This window comes from Atheta coriaria, unplaced genomic scaffold, assembly GCF_025399875.1.
Source record: "Atheta coriaria isolate IRGN ID8LTWV9N9 unplaced genomic scaffold, Caltech_Dcor_3.1 hic_scaffold_8_pilon, whole genome shotgun sequence".
Taxonomy (NCBI): domain Eukaryota; kingdom Metazoa; phylum Arthropoda; class Insecta; order Coleoptera; family Staphylinidae; genus Dalotia; species Dalotia coriaria.
The window spans coordinates 4,146,649-4,171,388 of NW_027045450.1; the positions used below are offsets into that span (position 1 = coordinate 4,146,649).

The window sequence follows — 24,740 nt, forward strand, 5'->3', positions numbered from 1 at the left end:
TAGTATTTTTAATATTATTAAGAGCAATAAAATTAGTAGTCAGCCCTATTTATCTCTTTTCATAGCTTAAGGAAGTCTAAATTTATAAATAATTTTTGATTTTATTTATTTTGATGTTTTGATTATTGCTTATTGATTTAAATATTAAAGAATTAGGTCTGCTACCTAATCAGACAGTTTATTAGCTTATTCAAATTAGACAAGAATTTATTGCAAAACGCAGACGTTACAATCCTATGCGTCGTAATAAATTCATTAGAATCCTGCGACATTCAGTCCAGGTCTAATAAATTTATGAGTTTCCAATTGGAGTCGACGCGAATATGAGCGCAAAAAAGCACAACACAATTTTCCTTTTTGCTAATTGCTGGCGGGTATTCGCCAGTGATGGAAACGCAATTAGGTTTTTGCTTTTAACTTCAACTCCATAAAAGAGTTGATTGGTTGCGCAAATCCATACAAACAAATTTCAGGCCTCAATAAACACTTTTATTTATTTGAATAACACATTGTTTCCTGTCAAAATTTCCTCACATTTTTAATTCTCAATTTAAATTTAAAAATAAAAAATAACAAGAAATAGTAACGCATGGCTGGTTACTTGTTGCTTCATAACATTTTCATGTATAAAAAAAAGTTTGTGTTCACCAGTGTGTTGTGGATGAATATGATTTACTATTAGAAGCGACTGTTTTCCATCAATCTTTCATGATTATATTTTATGAAAAATTGACGAATTTGCCCGGCTGAATTTCAACGTAAAATCTTACACGCCTGTCTATTGCAACCCTTATGTATAACAATACGTTATTGTTCTCTTTCCAGTTTTTCCTTTTATCCGCGTATGCAAACAGCGTTCCTTTGCATTTTCTATAAAATTTACAACATGCGTAAGCACCTTTTTCCTCGTCTATGTAATTACGTGTTTTTTGCGTTTTCTTTTATGCTTGTTTGTTTCACTCGTATACCGTGCATAAACTAAACTTCAAAGCCTCCGAAGATTTTCACGCAGAAAAAAACACAGAATGAGAATTTGTACTTACAAGCCAACAGAGCCGACCGAGTGTTGTGCACAAGTTGTACAAGCATCGCGCAAATATTTATTTTGTGCGAGAAGAAATAAATTGGTGCCGTGAGGATAAACATAATGCTCTGAACGGCTTCTCGCAGACGCTTCAGGAAAACAGGCACAAAGCAAAACATGCGCAAATATATGCAATATGATGCTTGTTAGAAATATTCTCATTTTCTTTTCGCGTTCTTTCTATTTCCAATTTTTTGTTCTGCACGAATTGCCGGCGGTATTTGCGGTAATTTATGTTTTGAAATATTACCAATAAAATTGTCGTTATATCAGGGCATGCAAACTTTTCTTATTCTGTTCGTAAATTTCTGTGTAATCGAGCGAGTTGTGGCACTTTACGAGTTTACGAAAGAAGAGTTAACCAACTCTTTATTGGTAGGGCAAACAACAAGTTATTCACTTAGATAAAGTTCTAATAACTGTCTTAAAGTTGATCTTAAAAATTCAAACATTTGCTTAACAAAAGTGTTTTTTGAGGGAAATATTTGTTGAACAAAAGTAATTTTAGATTCTTTAGAGTCTTTTGTAAACCATTCATCCATTTGATCAAAATCAACAAAAATTTAAAAAAAAATTATTTTTGCTTTTTTTTATATAGAAAATTCGCCGAATTTCATCATTCTACATTCCACCAAAACTGATTCCGATGTTTTAGGTTATTGTGCGTATAATTATTACAGAGTATTATCCCTTATAAAGTTTTCCAAAAATTAATTAACAAACCCAGTATACTATTTCATATTTCATGTTCTGAGTGTGAAGTTCATAATGTAACCCGTGCATCAAGTAATCCACGCGAAAATTTACGTAGCTCCAAACAAGCCAGAAAATGCAAAACATTTTCACTTCGCCCCAAACTGAATGAATGCCCCAGCGTGATTTATGAATTCTGTTATAAACACATTAGCAAGTAACAAGATTTATGGAGAGTGAACGCAGCAGATTCGAGATTAAAATTGTTGCGAGTTGCAATTAGATAATCACGCTTGCATAAACACAATTTGCTTGATGATGCAAGCGCATCAGATTAATATTACTTTCGCGTTTGTGCTTTATGATTTGACATAAATTTTGCAATTGTGGTCGGGAATTGTAGCAAAGTAAATGTGAATGATAGATTTTGAAGTGTAGTTGGAGTGCTGTGCTTGGAGGCTGTCGTAATGTCGAAATGTAGCAATGTTGGCAGGGTTTTAGTTGATTGTGTAGGATTGGAGGTAGTGATGGCTCGTAAATCTCCCTCTCAACCAGCCCTTTCCTTGTACTTCCGCACAGACATAAACTAAACTCAACGCAACTGATTTCCGATGACTCGCATAGTTTTGTGTGTTTTTTTTTTAATTAAACTCGGAAAGTCATTAAGATAGCAGTTTGTAAATGATTTTGCATAAATACTTAAATTTGAATATATTGGGGGACTTAGAGGAAAATTTAAAGATTTACTGATATCAAACTTTTTTTAATAGAAGGTATTGACTATCATCCTTCAACATTTATAAACTGGAGCAATGGGATTTGGCGGCAAGTAAAGAAGTAAAGCGTTAAAGCGTAATGCCAAAGGACATTTATCAGGTTCAGAAATCTTTTTGCGAGTTCAGGCTTCTAGTCCATTAATTCCCATTTGGAGATCCTAATGGAGTATGGAGAGTTTAAAGCTTCTTCTTAATAGCAGCTAATTGTTTTTTCCTTTCTTAAATATCGACTATCTGCAGAATATAAAACTTTAAAAATAATTTATATTAAAATAACATAAAGGAATAAATATCTAAGCAATATACCTTGATATAAAATTAAATTTAGTTTTGTTTGCAAGATTCTATACATGAATCATGAGATAAAAGAGTTTAAGTGTACTTAACAAGTATGAGTTAAGGAGCAAGGTCGTAAATCTTACTTTTTAGGAATGTGTACTCGTTTATCAGGTTCAGAAAAGAATACATGTTTTTAAACTCTTGAAAGAAGAATAATTTATTACTAAATAAATATAAAAACATTTGTAATAATATTTTAGGTTATTTTTTTCTTTAACTATGGCTGCAAGAGATAATTTTAAATATGGAAGTAAGGTTATGTGAAATAATTAAAATCTGCTTTGAAAAATTGTTGATATCGGAGATCAATTTTCCAATATCCATGTTTATACCTAAAAAACACTTTTTTCTTGCAAAAATATATATTTTAAGACCATTTAGATATTTACGACTTTCATAAACATCTATATTTACTTTAGTCAATTTTTACCGTCTTTTCCTCGACGATCCCAACACGGTCAAGAGAATTTACGAGCATAAAAATATCTGAAAAGTTGAATATTGCGACAGATAATAGCACCATAAAAACCTCCTGAATTATAATCAAAATTTAAGTACCTTATTAAATGATTACGTCTACAAATTTAAAAAAAAAATCACAAAAATGCAATTCATAAATAAATATATTCATATCATGCATACACCCAAACAAAACACCTCATGAATGATAAAGCATCGGCCGATTTACAAAATATAAAGGTATAAAAGTCAGTCGCACGTCTCCAGTCGTTTCGGCATAATAGAAAAGATGATGCGGAAATAGCACATGGCGCAGTGTGTTGCTGAAATGTAAGAAACTGTGCGTGACATTTCACTGTGCTGCACTGCGCAGCATACAAACGTATGGAATGAGATTCTCCGCCGCTTCTAGGACGAATGATGAAGAAATTCGCGAGAAATACGACGAGCGCGTACATTCGTAGTCTCGAGGTGTGCGAGACGACATGCGAGCAAAATGGGAAATGATTCAATAAATACTACCAACCGCGCGCTACATCGCACAACGCAATTTTTTTCATATTTCCGAGCGTTCTTTTCTACGTTTGTGATGGTTTCGAGGTAGATGATGTGGATATAAGTAAGATATATTGGTTGATTTATGTTCTGACATCTGGCACGTGTGGATCGATTGTCAATTGTTCTTGCGCATTTAAAAAAATTAAAATACGTGGAAATGAACACAAAGTCTTTAAAAACAGTTATGTAAATCTAAATCTAAATATGGGTCGTAAATATTTTTTGCGTAGGGAGAATGTGAAAATGAGATAGGGTAAAGGATGCTGGAGAGCACCCAAGAACCAGTCGATCGAGAAAAGTTATTTTTAAGTCTTTACGAAGCTGATATGACCGGAATAGATTGTCATTTGGTGGCAAACATTTGGGGTTCACTTAATCAATTGACATTTAAGAAAAATGGAAAAATTGTTATTTTAGCAAGTTATAAACGTGTATCATTGACGTCAGAAGCATGGGAAGAGTTTTTAGGCTTTTTATATTCCATTTACTTAAGTTTTCCGCTTTTCACTAACTCTCCTACTCGAACAAAATTGTTATCGTTATTACTATAGCCCGGCTTTTCCTAAACCTTACTACAAAGTGTATGTATTCCTATTAGAACATCAAGGTACTCGCCGTAATATTCAACCATCAGTTAGCGCGTTTTATGTGCCTAGTTTAAGAATATTGAAAAAGTTAAGTAATGTAACATTCAAGTAAATTGAAAACTTTAATCACTTAACATCACACACCGGAAATACACGTTTGTGTAGTAGTAACTAAGTACGTGTAGATAATTTAATTAAATTTTTACTCAAATTGAATTTAAAAAAATCATTTTTTTATTGAAAAAACTTTGATTTTGTAAAATAAAATTTTGAGAATTTTGTATTTTTTATTTATTATTTATTTCATTTGGCATTTAATGCCATGCGCCTTTAGGGAGCCTTGAAGAGCACATTATCGCGCAGCGGGAAACAAGGGGCGGCGGAGGCAGGGATGGCTGCGCGGGCGAATGCGGCGGGAACGACGCACACATCAGGCGGCAGCGCGTACGGGGTTTTCGGATCCCAGCTTTTCGACGCATTCTCAGTTTTCCGCAGCTTCATCGGAAGTACACACGCGGCATCATACAGGTTTCATCTCGCGCTCTGATAAATCCACCGGAGTGACGGCACAGATTCGCAATAAAGAAGATTATTATATTACATCTTCGTCTATCGCAGTGTTTTTGTTCTCGAAAATCTTTTGCTATAAACTAGTTTGATTTACGGTCGTGTTTAAGTCAACATGTGTGCACCAGTTGTGTTGTGACTTAATCATGTGTCAACGTTTGGATTATTGGATGGTGTGAATTCATTTCATTATGCACAATGGGTAAGTTAACTAAAAATTAATTAAAAAATCAAAAAACAAAAAAATTCTTGAAAAATTTTAATTTTTTTCTTTTTTCTACAAATTTTTCCATTTATTAAATAAACTACAATCCGTACGTGTTTTGAATCGTCTAATATATGACCATTTGTAATCGGTTGTGTTGTGAAAAGTCATAAAGCAGGATTTGCCGCCTCCTAATTTGGCCGTGTCAGTAACTCTTGCTAACACTCGGTTATCGAATGATGCACGCGAATGGCAGAAACGTAGCGGTTGGTTCCAGTTTTACGCTCCTGCGAAAACATGTGCGTTGGCGATTGGATTCGGCGGCGAGACGGCCGTAAATTGAGATCTTTACGAGCAGCATGCTGCCGCAAAGTAATGTAAACAATTTACACGAAACTATAAGCGCCGCAGCCAATGCACACAATATGTCTGACCGCGGCATTATAAACAAATTTGTGTCTGCCGTAGTTGTTATTTCGATAATAAGATATATAATAAGATTGCACTTTCAAATAAATTCAAAGAGCTCCGAGAAAAACCCACTTAAATCCGATATATTTATTAATTGTAATCAAAGCAACGTTAGTGAATTTAGCTAAGCTAATAAATTTGTAAATAAATGTTTTTTTGATTAAATCCTGAAATTTTTATAGAATAGTCGAACAAAAATATAAATTTTTTATAAAAATATTCAAATTTTCATTTTTTACACTTTTTTTTCAATTTTTGCTGTTAGGTATTAAAAATCAATACTTGCCAGTTTTGTACTGGTTAAAATAAATATACCTAACCCTTGTCACTTTACATGTCGAAAGATTCCCTAAAGATATAATAACCATGTTTATATTGTTTCAGAGGATGATAGTGACTTGTTTAATTTACCAATCCGATATCGGCCCGAAGACATTCACAAACTATGCTCCAAAACAAAATTCACGAGAAAAGAAATTCAGTTGATGTATCGAGGATTTAAACAGGTAAGAAACTCTTTATAATAGCTTATATATTAAATATAATAACTGTTATTTTAGTTTATTTTTGATTATTTTTACAAAACGCATAATTTTGCAATATGTATTTGGAACAATTCGTAGAAATGTGCGCTGAGATACGTGATAATGTAACGCTCGGGAAGCTGGAAGATTTCCCAGCGCGCCGATATGAAAATGAGTTAATGTTTATGCATGCCACCCGCGGGGTGTTGCGCTCATTGCGGTGCGCTGTTGAGCTTAATGAGCGCAATGAGCGCAATGAACGGAATGAGCCCAACGAGCCAACGAACGTATTGAGCGTGGGCGTTTTGAGTATAATTACCCATGCATTTCATTGACTCGTCAAATATTTAAAGCAACTTGCGGCTATAATTTAATTAAATCATTTCATAAAATCAGAAAATTTTCATAGTAATAGTAAATATTTTATTATTAAAATATATTTTTGGATAATAAAAATGGTTATACATTAATTAGTAAAAAATCCAAACCTGCCACTGGATTTTAATTAAGTTAATTACTAGAGTAAAAGCATACTAAAAATGGGATGTAATTACATCTCTACTGCACACGGTATAATCCCTGGGTAGGAAATTAATTGGAGGGTAAGTATGATGCACAGCATCTGTATATGCATTCATTAAAACCTGTAGGTAATTATTTTCACGTATTACATTTTTTTTGTGAACATAAATTTCAAAAATTCGAAAAATTCAGAGAGATTTCATTACTTTTAAGCCTAAACAAAAGCGATTATACATGTCAACATTAATGGATATAGGTTGCGAATTTATGGCGCTGTATAGCGAATCAGGATACGTTGATGCATTAATTCCGGCCCGCATCAATTTATGAGGATTAGCGAAACATGCGCCAATGTTCAATTGAGCATGATTAATTGGTGTCAAGTCGAACAATCCTGTTTATTCGATGGGAGCAGTATGTGAAAATCATAATATTATCATAAAATCTAAATTGTGAATATATTAGAATGAAATCTGTATGAATTTAATTTTTGATTAAAATTTGAAAGTTAAATAAAATGTGATTTTACGGTTTTGCCATGTTGTTGATTAATTTGTACTACATATACACTAAACCGTACTGCATGATAATAGTGTATTAAGTATCCAGTGACTAAACGGTTGTTTTTGTCACCCCGTGACTAAAGTACTTTAGTGCTATTGAGAAGTACTCGTTGAAGATTGTGTCTTTTGCACTCGGTTTATTTATGTATCCTTAAAACCAGGCTTTGACCACATTAATAATTCTGCACGCATTTGACTATACTTGTATGTTACCCGTAGAAGGAAAGCCGTCCGGCTAAATCATGCAAATTTAATGCGAGGGAATGTGGTATTATCGGCCTAGCAGATCCTTCCACGTTGGTTGAAATTTAATTATGTTAACACGTTCTGGTTGCGGCTAACAAGACTAATATTGCCGATGAGAATATACTGTTATACATTTTGATTTATGCTCAATTTCATGTTCGCATAATGATCATCATCACTTAAAACAACAAAAACGAATTTTATGTTAATTTCTGTTTGATTCTTTGATTGATAGAAAATGTAAATAAAGGAAATTTCGTAATTTGTTCAATTAGCATATTTAGCACTTATTTCAATAAGGTAATTATTGTTTGTTTTGTTGCAGGAATGTCCAACTGGGATGGTAGATGAGCAATCGTTCAAACACATTTTTTCTCAATTCTTTCCGTTGGGAGGTAAGTTATTTGCTTGTTTCGGAATTTTGTATGTGTACGGTTAGTGTTTTAAAATTAACGTCAACATGATTAATTACCTCATAAATGTATGTTTACATCAACAAAAACAACAAAGACTTTTTTGCCTATTCGCCGCGAGCGAACTTGTCAAAAGTTTCCTGCGCTGAACTTTGAATGACAATGGAAAATTGAGTTTGTTCATTCCAGGTCAACAAATTGCATTCTAACTACATGAAAATTGCAAGTTGAGTTATAAATATAAAAAATGATAGTTTTATTCATATCAAAGGCAACCAGCAAGTTATTTCATTAATAAAAAATATCTACCATCAACATATTTCATTTTTTTTTCATTTTTGATTTTGTTTCAACAGGAAAATAAGTCAGTAAAATATGGAAGTTATTTTTATGATAGTTGATGGCAGTTTGAATAAAAACTACCTTCAGGTTATTTTATCAGTTAATATTTGGCTTTTTTTAAAATTAAATATCAACGTTTTAGAGTAGATAATTATTTCTACATAATGTAGATGATCTATTATGATTATACTTGAATGAGGTTGTAGAAGCGCAACATGTTGCTCGAGGTATTTGGTCACTAATGCATGTACTTCTACGTTTAGGTAATTTTGTAGTCGAAAAGTTTTGCGGCGTTCCATTGTACGAGCTCAATAGAAATTCCACTTGGAAACTTCCAAGCAAAGTAAACAGAGTTGCCGTGTTCCACTAAGTAACTGGTAGAATAGGAAACACCTCACGTTTTGCAATTTCTATTATTCGAATATATTATACTCAATAGGTATATTCTGTTGTAAATAAATACGAATTCACATGTTAACAAATCATATAATTAATTTATTACAGCTATATTTTATATAAGTATATAGAAAAAATAATAATAAACAAATTTTGATACTTATGTGCTCCTGGGTTGAAACATGAAATGTTTTATTTCTGTTTCAGATGCTAATAATTATGCTCATTACGTATTCAATACAATGAAGCAGAAGAATAGTGAGAAAATTAATTTTGAGGTAGGTATATGACAAAATTGTGCAATTTTTGATATTTTGGACAAATGGTACTAAATTATTTTGATTCATACAAACCGTGTGCATTTTCATGTTATTTACAGAATTTCTTGGATATTTTGTCAAAAGTATCTCGGGGTAGCACCCAAGAAAAACTCCAGTGGGTATTTGGCCTCTACGACCTAGATGGGGACGGCTTGATATCGAAAACCGAAATGGTCGATGTAGTTAGCAGTATCTACGAGATGATGGGACGCTCGACAGAACCCACCGTAGAAAATGGAAGTGCCAAAGAGCATGTCGAAAAAATCTTTCACGTAAATATATTACATAAATACAACACTTTATATTATTTTTTTGTATACTTTAATTTTGGTTCAATTTACTTTACAGCTTATCGATACTAATAAAGATGGGGCCGTTTCCATCGATGAACTTGTTCAATGGTGCACTAGAGACGAAAGCTTTTTGAATTCGTTAGATACACTCGATACAGTATTGTGATTTAATTACTTTTAAGTTAAACGCACTAACAAATGATATAACGTAAACCGAAGTCTACAAAAACGGAGTAAAAACCACAAAAATAGAAATTAAATAAAAAAACACAACTAAAATATTTAAAACGTGTAAAAATGGCCTTTTCCTAGAATTGAAAGTATTTTACAAGATCGAGTTTCTCAATTTCATTTTTAGTTTTATTTGCGAGCGCGACATATGATACTTTATATTATATTGGAAAATTCAACCAAGAATGTTTATTTTTAGATTGGAGATAGAGATGTGATAGACGCAATAAAAACCTTGACAAAATCTTGGTTGATTTTTGAATTTGAAACTCTATCCTGTAAATCAGCTCAAAATAAAATTAAAATGAAACAAAAAATTTAATAAAACTGCTTGAAACATGAATTTAATAATGTAAATAAATAAAAATTAAATTAAATACGGGTAATACTAATATATTAAAAATTGTATAATTTTGGGGGCCAACGTAATATTACGCAGTATATTCGACTAAGTTACCTACTTAATTTTTAATTTTTACAATTTTATTACATGGCATTTATATTAACTCGTTTTTGCCACGTTAAAGTTATTGTTCAGTGGATGTCATCAAAAGTTAATTAAGCCGAGAAAACGCAGGATAATTTATCGTTTCGCCTGCGAATTGTTTGCAACTTTGCGCTGAGTTGGTGAAACATTTTAATGTCGACGGAAACTCAATTCGGTGTAAGTGAAAAGTAGCAAAAGGGAAAACGATAATGTACAGCCAGGATAATAATAAGAAACAATTAAATTTTGCCTGCATGATTATTGTACACATTACGGACTTCATCTACTTAAAACTCATTTTCGAAAAGCATATTTTTAATAACTTTTGCTTAAAATCTTCAAAATAGTTCCCTCAAAACTAAAAAAATAATTGTTACTTCCAAAGTTTCTAAAATCAAAAAATAAAACTTCTGCATCTTCCACTATTGAAAAAATCTTGACTATATATCTATTTCGCAATAAATTATCAATATTTAACATGTTCAAATATACATTTCAAATATATTAAAAGTATGGAGATATCTTATAATTGGGAACAAAAAAAAGGAAGCAGTGATGTGTTGATAACAAGAAAGCAATTAAAAAATAAATATCAAAAACGTTTCAATATTTCTGATCAACTGTGGATTGAATTTGAATGGAATCTTCCAATATTTGTTCTAAATTGAAATTTTTGGCACGAATAAGAACGTATGTAGTTGCGTAGAGATTGATGATAGATTTTTATAAACCTGGAACAATAAATCGACGAAAAACTTCAATGTTACAAGTTGTTAAGATTTCGATAACTTTCGATATGTAATATTAATTATATTGTAGTCATTCTATTACATGGAATAACAGTCTTGTTGTAAATGAAATTATATTCAAATATTTATTAAATCTTTATCTGTGTTAATATAAAAATTTATTCTTAAATGCGTAGTGTTTCAATGTGTTAAAAATAATTTTTTTTTAAAGTTTATAATTTGCAGCAGGAAATTAATTATTTTACAGGCGTTAATTTTAATAAAACTAATTATTTTTATTTTATTGTTTTTCCTTCGATTTTCCCGACAATTTTTTCCGCTTTTTTGACCTTTTGAATTTTTCTTGAACTCCTTCCAATATTTTACGAGTACAACCAAAATACCAACTCATATAATGCTGTTTTCGTGTTTTAGCGATAATAAAATAAAATAGTAGGTGCACTAAAATAATAACGAAATAAAACATGAATGTCACGTACGTTGCTCACACGTATCACTCGTTCGCATCCCCGCGAAACAATAAAAATAACTCCGCAATTTAAATGGAATACCACAGCATCAACTGCGCGTTTTATAAGCAATGTCACGTTCTATTGTTGTGATGTTCCCATATTTTACGTGGTAAGCATGCTCTTATTCAAGCGGACGTGTGTCGTGAAAAATTAACATGCTTGCTAAAGCCGCGCAAAACTCTAAAAATTGTGACATAAATGTGAAGAGACAAACAGGTCATAAGTGAAACGGGTTGACTGGTGGAGTATTTTCTTTAGTGGTTATGACATGTTTGCTGTGAGGATTAGTGCATGTCACCCAAATACTGTCATATCCTTTACTGTAACAGATCATGTTACGTTTTGCTTCGGGTGTAGTTTTACAGTTTTGGGAGTGCTTTTGAGGTAAGTGATGATTTAGAGGAATTGTGTGGATGATGGAAATTCAAATAAAATTGGAATTTAATTAAAACAGGAATTTTAATTAATTTATTCCTATTACAGAAAAATTTGAAACGTTTGCTTTAGGACTTTAAGCTCGGATTTCGAAATCGAGACTCGTAAAAGCGTTTCAATGCATTTTTTTCTTGTAATTTCGACAGATTTTGTTTGTTTTGAAAAAAACTTCAATAAAAAACAACGTAACAGTTTTTTTCTGTCTCTAAACCATGTGTGTGATGCTGTATCTATAAAAAAACGTTTTTACGTTTTCCCAACATTTTTATTCCTACTAAAAACTATTCGTTTTTATTTTTTCTGGAATATTTCAAGTAATTTTGCCTATATTTTCCCCAAGTTGTTTGACTGAAAGGTCCAAACAGACCCACACGTTCCACAACAAATAGTTGATTCTATAAACTTGCAACAGGTGCAGTAAATATCCCTGAAACTCCGTTGCCCCAATGCGGGTCGGCACAAGCATTAATCCTATTTTCCTCTGCGCGCAGACAAACTGTTCAAACAAAAAATAGAAGTGTTAATCCTAACAAAGGTCATGGGAATAAATTCTACTAACTTTCTTCACCGCATCTGTATTTTTTGCAATGGTGAAACTTGCTTTTGACAGAAAAATACACGCATATATTTTTCATATTTAAAGAACGGAAATTAAACTTCCTGGAATTTTCCAAATATGAATACAGTTAGTATAACACAGAAAAACTTTACGAAACCATATTTTATATTCAACACTTTACCTTGTTTAAAGACAAAAGTACATTAATCATGTTAACAAATTGCTCGTCACACTCTGGCAGATTTTGGTTAAGCGTTAAAATCGATAATTCTATCAAATACTAATTACTTACGTTGTTAAACCAAACAAAGCTGTTTTACCCTTTTCATTCATAGGTAATTCAATTGTAATTAATTACTAACTCAACTGATTCAATGCTTTGCTTTTAATGCTATTTTTTTCTTTTAAAATAAAAATTTTATAGATATTTGTACCTGAAATTAAAGCTATACAATCAAAAAAGATGAATTACAGAAATCAAATATTCTATTAATTTTGCCTGGGTCATAACAAGAGGAATGTCCGCACGTAGGTATTAAATGATATCCAGATTGCAGGACGCAACGTGAACATGGATGGAATTCGCCCCAAATGCCAAATTTCCCAGCGCGCCAATATGAAAATGAGTTAACATTCGTAGATGGTTTGGTGCGCATCGTTTTCGACGATTCATGTTTCACGAGCATTTGCTGCGGCAACTTGGAATTATATTCCATTCAAATGGCATTTCTGAATTCATACAGCAAAAGAGAAACAAGAAATTAATGGAAATGCAGTTTACGACTGCTAAACAACAAATGGGTTTATGATTACTTTCAACACGTGTACAACAACGCGAGAGTAATATCAAAATAGGAGCAAGGATTCTTGAACAATCACAAATTCACAAATTTATATAACTAATTAACAAATTAAATTACATAAGAATAAAAATAAGTAAGTTTCTGATTTTTGTAAAAATTTATTTAAAAAAACTTTTTTTTACAGTTAAAATTATTTGTCATGGATTATAAGATAAAAAAGGTTTTAATTATAACTTAAAATGTGCTCAGCCTGGACAGCTGGAGCCTAGCGCCTCCATGTCAAGTTAAATTTGCATGGCTAATTGTAGTTAATATTAACGTTTCTCTCTGCAGCGAATTTTGCGATCAACTTTAAAGTAAAACATTAATTTCTACACATGTTTATAAATAATTAATAGTTCAATATTTCATTGAAATATTAAATAATTAAATTTAGTTCTGTTACTTCCAGCAAGCACACAAACAAAATATGTCAAAATGTACAAAATAAAAGCAAAATTTTCATATTTGTTTTTATTTTCTATGGAAAGGTTATTTGTTTTACACCTGCAGGTACCACTCCAGTTATGAGGGTAGGTTAATGATCATCCTATTCTCTGCCATCCGGCGCACGTGAACTGGCCTCATTGTAACGAGCCAAATGAAGCGTAACGATGCGCATCTGAAGCACATACAAAGCAGCCCCACTTGACGCCGCCGACCTCTTCGGATACTCTCTACATTCCGCGCACAACGTCCCAAAAGCGAGTCCTTGCCAAATCCACTCGGGAGGCATACAGATTGCGCAGTCACACTTTCAGCGCACCATTCAGCTATCTGCTGATTTATGTGAACGTATGGTATACGAAGAGAAACGGCGGCCATGTTAGTGGCAGGTTATAGAAAATTGTTGCACGTTGCCCGCATTTCGGCTTTTGTTAAAATTCAATGCACGCACTGAAACATCAATTCGTATTTATCATCGTTTTTCCAATAAAATATTACCATTCGAATATTATACCAACTGTTGAAATTTGAATAAAAATGTATTTTTGAAATTATTGTAAATTGGGCACATAGCAAGAGGTTTTTTGGAAACATTCATTTAAAAATATTGATCTGAAAATATTAAAGCAAAACCGAAACAAAAAACACTATAAAAACGATCCTTGTTGCTATTATATCACATAAATGGTAAACTTTTTCATTGTTCGCGCTCAAACTGAAACATTCCCAACACACAAAAGTTCTTGTTTGTAACAAGTACCTACGTGGCCCTCACATTTTATATCTTTATTATGCCGACGCGTTCACTGGCAGAATGTTTGTTTTGCAAAATTATCGTTGTCAAACAATGTACAATGCAGTGTGACAGATATAGCAACTTTTTCAAAACCTACATCGTTTATATTTCGAAAAACAAAACATTTTTGTTACTCGATTCTTTTATTTTCGTTTAATAAAGTTCAACTTTTTATAGTGACCTTTTCATTTGCTTGGGGTTAAAGGACTTTCGCATGACTGAAAACTTTTCGAAATGGTGTCGACCCTTGGCACTTTATTATCATATCCACCCAAGGTAATGCCGAATTACTTTTGTCCCTAGCATCTCTAACATTAAAGACAAATGATGACTTGGGGACTGCAGAGTACTGCGCAAGCACTTTATGGCAACCAGGCTAAACCCGTCGTTTATTTGACCCAAACGGTTTATTCGGTTTCTAATGGGGTGTAGAGAAATTCTATTTATTGATTGTAACGTTAGGTAGGTAGACCACGCATGTATTAAATATAAATGTGCATCTTTATTTCAAAATTTTTGCAAAGACAATTTCATTTTGCAATGTTTTTCATATTTTAATCTAAACTTACATTATTGGAAAGGGAACTTCTTAAAAAATATTTTAAAATATATAAAGAGTATAAATACATTGTTTTTGACAGCAAATTTAGGAAATTAGAATTTATCTTGAAAATTTGTTGAAAATAGCAATTTTTCTTCCGATTTTACGAAAAATTGAAAATTTTAATCACATAAAAAATAAATATTTGCAAGTAGTTTATTTAAAAACGCAGAAAAAATTGATTTGGGTCATTGGTTGTCTTTTTATCACAAAAAATGTAACCTATCCCATTCCATTGAGTCAATTTCGCTAAACCTAGATTCACGCCGCAGTAGACACGGTAAATAGAGTCACTGCAGATGCAAGCTGCCGCATTGATGAATTGGCTGGCACTCAGGATCACAAGCTTTAACCTTTCATGATAAATTTTCGTCACGTACATGTACAACAAACCGATCAATCAGTAGAAAACAAGTACACAACACATTATTCGCTTCCCACGTTACCGCAACCATGAAAATAGATAGAATATTAGTGTGAGTTGTGTAAGAATAGTACTTGTACGAGTAGGTGGCAAGTACGATGACGTCGTAGTGTAAGTAAGACGAATGCTTGAAGTAACGCTTCATTTCACGCGCATCTTGCAACGAGGGGAGATTTTACATTGGTCGGATAACGATGATCATTAACTTTCACAAAAGACCGGATTCTAGAGCTGTTGCTTCAGTGAAAACAGTGAAAACACACGCAACGCATTGCGGTATTTTCAAACAATGGAAGCTGGATAGATAAAAACATTGGAAGGATTATTTTAGTACGGTGAATGTTTACTAGGCGTGCAGAATTAATATTATTATTAAATTAATTAAACATTTAATTTAAATTTTAAAAAAACTTACTTTCTTATGATATGTGTTTCGGACGAAATAAACATATATTTTTCTTTTATTCTATCTTATAATCGGATATAAAAACGTACAACAAAAAGATAAAAGGCACAAACGAAAGGAGAAGAAATATTTAGCTTCTTTCTTTGTGGTGCGTCTCAATAGAAAGTAACCAATATCGGGATTTAACGCTCGCATAAATCAAGGGTCTCCTTTATCTGTAGCAATAAAGCAAATTTTCAAATTTAATTTCTAGTTTGGAGCAACAAAAGTGATGTAATTAATTTCAGGTTTGCCTTGGGTGGTATATCATTGAGTTTGTTTCTATACGCAGTTATGTCTTATAATTATCACAAATTTTTCAGTTTTTGAATTTTGAAAGTTTTATTTTTGCCGTGTTCTTAATTTTAAATCATTTTCATAATATATCTAACATTAATTACGGATTTAATAATAAACGAAATTCTTACCAATGTTTAATATTATTATTATATATATATTCTGTTAGTTAATCTTTTGATGTTTCGCTCGTATGATTTCTGTCAAAGTTATGTATGTACCACAATGAATCACACGAATTGCGGTCAGACACCCTAGAATGCCGACGTGCGAGTGACAGCTTTCGTGATCATACGCAGTTCTACCCTACATTGCCATTCTCTATGGCCATCGTTTAATAGCCCGCAATATTGGACACTGGGCAACTGTAGCGGTAAGCACAGCACTCAAATTTAATTACCACACACGAAAATAACTGCTGATGTTCAATTTACTTTTTGCGTGGTGTAATTTCCTTTGAGTTAATTTTGTTTGTTGATTAGTGGACGCAAGGAAGAAGGATGCTTTGGTAATTCAAACATTTTTTTGACATAAAAAATTACTCATAAATCTCAGATCCAAAATATAACTAATTCAGATAGGAAAGTGCGTTAAGAGCAAAACATATATAATTCCACTGGTTTGGCAAACAATTTTCAAGAATTTAATTTATTTAATACGTTTGTTTAGAATTAGCAGGTAATCATCATTAATCAGTAACTAACAATAAATTAATATTAAACGCATTTTCAGTTTATTGCCTCGCGAATAAACTCTCAAAGAGCTCATAAATTGAATTTATCTGCTACCATTGCAGTTAATTACAATTGCTATGATACTACGCTTAATTTATGGATGCATTCCCACTATTAAGGATGCAATAAAACAGGTGATTTGCCTGGGAATTGTCTGAAAATGGTGTGATATTCAGTGTAAATTGCCGAATACGAAGTAAACACGTGTGCCAGCAATTATTACGAGCGCACGTAATGCTCTAGATAATTATCAGGCATTAAATCTGAATAGATGTGAGCAACTAGAGATTTGGCGCTATCGATTAGGGTACAAACTTGTTTGGGAAACAAAGGGCTTTGATAAGCACCCCTGCTACGCAATTTGTTAACAGGATCTTAAGTATTTAAATTTCTCGTGGTAATAAAATGTTAATTTGATTGTATTTTGAATTTTGTTTTGTTTTCAATAAAAAGCAGATTTATTAGAGATTTAAATAAAAAATTGATTCGTTTTGTGCACGTACCTAGCATCAGAAGTTAAATTTTATGCGTTTAGTTTAAACTTTATTGTGGCAAACCGCAGAGTGAGTTCGCTAATATCATATCTAACCAACACGTGTTTATTATTTACATTTGTTCCAGAATCACAATCAAAATTGTAAATAACTCAAATTTATATTGAGATTTTAATGATTATTTAGCTTAATAAAATTTATCATTATTTAAGTAGAATATGCTGAAAATATTATCGACATTTTTTAATTAATTTCTATCCACTGGTCCAAAATGTGGCGAAATTTGGGACATTACACACTGCATTAATTATAACACCAACCGCATATGTTAATTAATTATTTATTGAATGGTGGAGTGCAACGGAAAGGCAATGCAAAATTAATATCGGAATATGATGAGATCGGTTGTGTAGATAGGTAGGCATAGGTATGCTCGTTGAATAAAATTTAATTATGTTTAAGCGTTATGGTTACTGACTAACCACGAGCAATATTGATGTTGATATAACATATGCAATTTTATTTGACAAATTTTCTCCTTTGTATTGTATTTATCGATTGCTACAGGTATTCATGTTCTGGTTATGAAGGTATTTCGTAAAAAGTCAAGAGTTTTTCTTTTTGTAATAGCTGTAACTTCTTAATATAAAAACCGAGCTCATACCTTACATCAACTTGTTTCTTTTCTTTCTTTTGTTAACTTTGCTTTGTAGGAATATTTCAATATACTAAATCGACGTTACTCGTCGAATGGTTTCCTGCTTCTTACAGAAGTTCACTCACATTGGAAAGTTTTGCAAGTGCTTGCAATGCGAGGGAATTTTATTCTTCCTGCAAGCCTATTTGCAACGCGTACCTGGGCACAAGTTGGAAAAGTAACTTTTACATAAAACGAAAAAACCTCCTTCAGTCATCGTGCTTCCACTCTGAACTCGACGATGTCAGTAATAAAATAAATACAAAGAGATATTCCCTCTTAACTTGGAAAGTACCGTCGAGAGAACATTTAATCCAGGATATACATTTGCATAAATTATATATCTTTTGTTTTTGTATCTATATAATAAAATTTGCAAAAATGATGAAAAGCGAAAAGAAAAGAAAAGAAAGATGAGAATATTCTTTGCATTACAAGGTGCCATGTTTAGTTTATAGCAAGGATTCTCGCGGAACCCCAATTACCTTACAAAAGACAACCAGGTTGTCTAGGATTGAATTATTTAGTTGCTCGAAACCATGTTCTGACATCCCTAACCACCGTTGCCTGTTTTAGCTCAGCATCCTGCAGATGCTTAGAGTCTCTTCCTCATCCTTCAAAAAATATAATTAATCTACAAATCAATCTCTTTTGATTTATTTATAGCAAGTGGTCTGCGACTAAATAATATGCAATTGCTTTTACTTAGGTGTATTATCACGTAGTTTGCAATTTCCTCCTTCCTGCACCCACCGGATATGAACCGTGATTTACGCGACTGCAACGTAAATCTTAGCTCAATCTTGCAGGCACCAAGCTAACCACAAGTGCTTAACCGTATCTTGTAAGACCATCCGGTGCTCGACATCCAAATTTACTGTACTATTAACAGTTAATAATGTCGCGTTGGCAAAACATGTCCTATTAAAATAATACATTACCACTGCACGCCACAGAATTAAATTCTGTTTTTAAGAGATACTGAAAAATCAGTTGTATCACACTTTAATTTTAGAATAATATGCAAGAAACACACTGTATAAAACAGAATTGTAAAAAATAAACAAAGAAGAGTGAAAAAGTTCTAAAACTTGGACGAATAATGGAACCCTTTGAATAATTTGTTGCTTCTCTGCGAGTCTTATCCCGTGAGGTCGCATTGCAGACCTTGTTACGAAAGAAAACATAAAACTGCAACAAAAAACTACAACAAAATATCATGTCCAAGATTATTTTGCAATGTTGCTGTGTTTTGTGTTACGCTTAAAAAACTAACAAAAGCACTGTGTTCACAAGATAACTAAATTTTTAATATTGAAGCAGGAGAGAAAAATTAATTTTTTAAGAATACACAGTGAAGCACTCAATCTAAACTTAAATTTGATTTAAAAAAATTACACTTGACATGACTAGGAATGAAAATCACGAATGTTATCTCCCTAATGAGTTAATGCGAATGCGTTTGCGCCACTGGATTTTAGTATTCGTGCGTTTCGTGCAATTTACACTAATCAAGCCCTCGGGTTTTACTAATTTCCATATCAAAAGCGCAGCGCAAAAACCATATTTTCAGGCTATGCATGACTTAATGGAAATAAAATTACTTTCAACTTACTGTGGGGCAAAAACCAACCAATGTTAAATGTGTGACATATGCTTGACACATACAAGTCATTAATCCCAATGTTTTTCTCATATGTTACATCCAACATATAAAAAAGAGTATCTGAAAATGATTGCTGAAAATTATACGTTAATTAATAATTAATTATTAATAAGACTTGTATAACCAGTCAAAAGCATTGAGGAAAAGGATTGAAGGCCAAATATTGAATACTTGAATTCGACAGAAAAAAATCATTAAAATTAACGTTTATTTGTTCATTTACCTCTAATTGCAGGGGCAATAGACCAAAATTACATACATTATTTACTTGCATTATGAATAAATTATCCTAATTGAATCAAAAAGATATCTACATACATTTAATGCGTATTTTTGTTCCTTAACCACAACCACAACCACAAACAACCACATTCTATTTTCCTATCAACTGAATACACAATTCCTCACATAATAGTTTTCATAATTTAAAATGTGTTATTCAAAAACCTTTCCATCCGTATTCTTGAGCACGCATATATTATATTCATACTATTGTAGAAGAATGGTAGTGCTCGATACCTTGTTGGTAATCAGTATGATAATTTATTATGCAGGAAATTTTGGATACTTTTATAAACTGTACTATAACAATGGTAAATTTGCTGATGTGGCTTTGAATTTTTCTGTTTTGTTATCAGTATCATATGGTTATTTTGTTGTATATACAATGAAAACAAAAACAAATTTAGTCGATCGTCTAATCCGTGCGATTGAAAAGAATCCATATCTTAACTTCAAAAGTACAAAACTTCTACCGGCTACTAATATGTGCAACACTGTTCAAAAATTGGTCATAGTTTATTGTTTGGTTTTTTCGATAATTGCGTTGATACTTGTTGAGTTGCAATCTTGCGATTTTGAATTACACCAATATGAATGCGGATATCTATTGCCTAGTGTATGTATTTTAATTGCTGTATTTACTTAACGTTGATTTACTCCTTAATATAATACTTTTTCAGTATTTTTTCATAGATAAAGTAACTCATGTTTATCGATTGTTTTATAACATTATAGTTATTGCCACTATTGCATATTTAATACTTGGAACAATGACAGCAATGGTACAATTGCTGTATACATTTAAATATATGGAAATTTCAATGCACTTACTTCACACATCATTGATTCAAGCAAAACACTCTAAAAATAAGACACTTCGACAACATTTTCTTGTAAAATCTCACAAACAGCATAGATATATGTTTCAGTAAGTGAATTAGGTATATTTGCATATTATTAGTTTAAAAATTATTTTTTTAGTTATTGGGCTGAAGTTCTAAGACTATATAAGTGGCCTTTATTTGTACAATGCATTACAAGTGGATGTATTGTTGCTTTAATGCTTATAACTCAATTAATAGTAAATATTTCTATAGCATTCATTAACACACTTATAATTTAATGATGTTTCTTCTATAGAAATTTGATGTCATATCACTTACCCTACTTGCTTTGTATACTATCGGGACGATTGCAATGGGCGTAATTGGAGAAGAAATTATTACTCTGGTAAATAAAATTTCTACAGCTATAAATAACTACTAACTATAAATTATAAATTGTAGAACACTAAAATTCGCCATTTGATTTTCTACGCTTGCCCATGGGACGGTGATTTCAAAAGCGCAAAATTTCTAATTTTAATGCATTTGAGTTGTTTTCGTGGATTTGCTGTGCCTGTGAGAAATTATGCTATTTATTCCAATGCTCTGGTTCTTGGTATATTCAAGTTTGCTTACTCTGTGGTTATGCTATACATTAATTGTACTTGGAAAAAGTAGAATGGATTATTAATTATTTATTTAACTTGTTGAGCACACACATCACAATAAATACATTTCAATAAACCATCATATAGTTTAAGAGACGCTCTACATGTTAATTGACAATACCTACTGCATACAAAAGTGTAAACACGTGGAAATATTAATTATTGATTATAATAGTCTAAATTGTGGAACTAGTATCTGTCACATTCATAGATGGCACTAGGATGCACTAAAAATCATAAAATCGAGTTATACGGCTTATTTTTATATTTATCGACAAACGTGGACACAAGAATAGTTGTTATCTGCGATTCGGTGTAAACAACGTTTTTAACGCATGTGTCCCTCGCACTGTCTCCTAGCGCCGCATTAACTTGCTTCATGCAGCAAAGTCTAGTTTAGTTTAGATCACAGGTATTGTGCCTATTTCAAATTCGCGTGCAAGGTCGCGTGCGATCAACGCGCAGCCGGCTTTGCGCATCTATTGCAATTCGCGCACAAGGTCGCGTGCCGTCGAGAGCGCTGGCTTTGCGCACTTCTTGCTTTCTTATCATATACTGTCCCGTCGTTGTTTACGCAGTTTCGGCATGCACTATCGGTGGATTGCAGCCAGTTTCGTGCCGGTCGCTGGTTAATCCAGTCGTGTTTTGAGAGATTTATATCGTTAAGTTTATACGAACTTCAATATTCTCAATTTGTGTTATACTCGAAGATCAATCGATTTATTTATACTTTGCGACTATAGTGGTTTGTTTAATGTTCGGAAATGCTGGTTTTTGATCGCGTTTGTTATGTATATTACAAGTCACGTGATAGTGGATTTGATAACATTCATCACTCGGCGTTGTGTTTGGTGTCGGTTACTAAATTAATCGGATATATATGGCCCCCATGTTGATTCTCATCATTAAGAAAGATCCACAGGCTCGTGTAAGTATTTTTAACTAAACATCACAGATTGTTTATTTTGTGTTGATTGTTAATTATTACATAATTTAATTGTATGAAATATTTTTGTTTTAATTTATGTTTTCGTTTAGTTACAGCACTCGTTGTGCCTGGCAATCCGATAAGCTGTACACTGGTAAGTTTATAATTCAATTATATTTTCGGTCAAATTTACCTTTGCTGTTTATAAACAAGTTTTCTATTTATCACGTACTACCTACCTGTGAACTAAATTTAACGATTGGCACGGTCGGACATAATTAGGAAATATTCGCAATTCAAAAAAAGGGAAAAAAAATTGCGCTTTTTGTCACGTTTTTGGTCCTTTTATTCCCCGAAATTAAATGGTTTTAAATTCTTAAGTCCGAAAATTAAGACGCTGCGATTCATTCCTATATATACATATATCTCATTTAGTTTACTAGATATTCGCGATTGAATAAAATGGGCAAAAATTAAAAAATGTAACTTTTTAGCACTTTTAGTCGCATTTTTCGACCTTTTACTGTAGGAAATATAATTATTTTATATTTTTATCTGATAGAGAATTTTCCAATCTATCATAATCAACAATTCGTTGGTGCTGTCGCTTTTAATTTAAGAGATATTAACTATCGAAAATCCGCATGGTGGTGCATCTTAGTTTAGTTTAGATCGCAAGAATCGTGCCTATTGCAATTTGTGCACAAGTTCTGAAGTTTTGATGACAGTTCTATTATCAACGTTTGTGTGTAACGTGTTTTATCGCATTTGCTGTGCGATATGCTATGGGTAATATTTTCGTCTATCGTCGCGCTCTCGCACAATTTTGTTTAATTCTTATTGCAGGTACCGCGTCTATTGCAATCGCGTACAAGGACGCGTGCCATCGACACGCCGGCTTTACGCATCTATTGCTTTTACCTGCGGGGTTCATGCAGCAGGTGCAGAGTCTTATTGTGAATTGTCGCATAGTAAATTCTATTCAGAGATGGCACTAGCATAAACTAAAAATCATTTTAGATTAGTTCTTATCACAGGTACCGTGTCTATTGCAATTCGTGCACGAGGTCGCGTGCCATCGACGCGCCGCCGGCTTTGCGCATATATTGCTTTTACCTGCCGGGTCATCAATCGACTTATTTGTAATATGCATCTGCAGTTTTTTCTTAATAAGTAATTGTTCGTTTAATGTGCATAAATGTTTTTTTTGCTTGCTTTTGATGTTTATATTTCAAATTACAATGCTGCGGTTTTATTGTCGGTTATTGTGGGACGTGGTCGGTTGCTAGATCATTCGGAAATCTATTCGTGCTTGAGTAAGTTACTTTTATCTGACCATTGCGATACTCAGCACTGGAAGTTTGTTTTTCTCATGTGTGAATATAATATTATCATATTGTATGAAATGTTTTTGTTTTAACTTATGTTTACTTTTAATTACAGTACTTTAATTGCCGTACTTGTTGTGTTAGGAATTGTAGTTTTGTATTATAGCATGCGAACGCGGTGTTATAAGAAGTTAGGTATAATTTTCCCAGGTGCAGAATTTAATTCTTTATCACCCTGTATTTGAATTTATTACGAGAAAATTCCGTAGCGCGAGTGATATTGAAAGTTGTTTGTATGCGCCGTAGTACTCGTTGCGCCAGGAATTGTTGTATTTTTATTATAGCATGCGAACGCGGTGTTATAATAAGTTAGGTATAATTTTTCCAGGTGAAGAATTTAATTTTTATCACCCGGTATTTGAATTTATTGCACGAAAATTCCGTAACGCGAGTTATATTGAAAGTTGTGTGTATGCGCCGTAGTACTTGTTGCGCCAGGAATTGTAGTTTTTGTATTATAGCATGCGAACGCGGTGTTATAATAAGTTAGGTATAATTTTTCCAGGTGCAGAATTTAATGCTTTATCACTCAGTATTTAAATTTATTACGAGAAAATTCCGTAATGCGAGTTATATTGAAAGTTGTATGTATGCGCCGTAGTACTCGTTGCGCCAGGAATTGTAGTTTTTGTATTATAGCATGCGAACGCGGTGTCATAATAAGTTGAGAATAATTTTGAAGTGACTCGTGTTCAGGTCACCGTACGAGGGTAGCGGTAGATGTGACTCGTGTTCAGGGCACCGTACGAGGGTAGCGGTAGATGTGACTCGTGTTCAGGGCGCCATACATAGATAAAATTTCATCTCTCAGATTTCCGTTTTAACTATCCTATCTGATAGAGAATAGTCCGTAGATTAAGACGCTGCGATCAGATC

General features: G+C 32.7%; 2 protein-coding genes across 4 annotated transcripts in view; both read left to right on the forward strand.

Moving 5' to 3' along the window:
• LOC135797489 (uncharacterized) overlaps nt 1-24,740 on the forward strand; it is a 143,046-nt gene that overhangs the window by 110,573 nt on the left and 7,733 nt on the right. Inside the window, exons 1-2 of one of the 3 annotated variants that reach the window (XM_065309869.1) lie at nt 22,091-22,476; nt 22,587-22,630. The exons of the other annotated variants lie outside the window; for them this stretch is intronic. The gene's annotated coding sequence lies outside the window, so the exon portion shown is untranslated. Of the gene's footprint in view, nt 1-22,090; nt 22,477-22,586; nt 22,631-24,740 lie in introns of those variants that run through there. 3 annotated transcript variants of the gene reach the window in all.
• LOC135797105 (calsenilin-like) lies at nt 4,970-10,994 on the forward strand. Its single transcript, XM_065309304.1, has 6 exons — nt 4,970-5,265; nt 6,124-6,245; nt 7,920-7,989; nt 8,953-9,023; nt 9,125-9,337; nt 9,414-10,994. The coding sequence occupies exons 1-6, from the start codon at nt 5,262-5,264 to the stop codon at nt 9,522-9,524; spliced, it is 591 nt and encodes a 196-aa protein (XP_065165376.1). The 5' UTR covers nt 4,970-5,261; the 3' UTR covers nt 9,525-10,994.

Bases quoted from the DNA above. Each gene is read 5' to 3' on its own strand.
- LOC135797105 (XM_065309304.1), top strand. The intron at 6,246-7,919 runs GTAAGAAACTCT...GTTTTGTTGCAG, and splicing joins TGTATCGAGGATTTAAACAG to GAATGTCCAACTGGGATGGT. The intron at 9,338-9,413 runs GTAAATATATTA...TTTACTTTACAG, and splicing joins ATGTCGAAAAAATCTTTCAC to CTTATCGATACTAATAAAGA.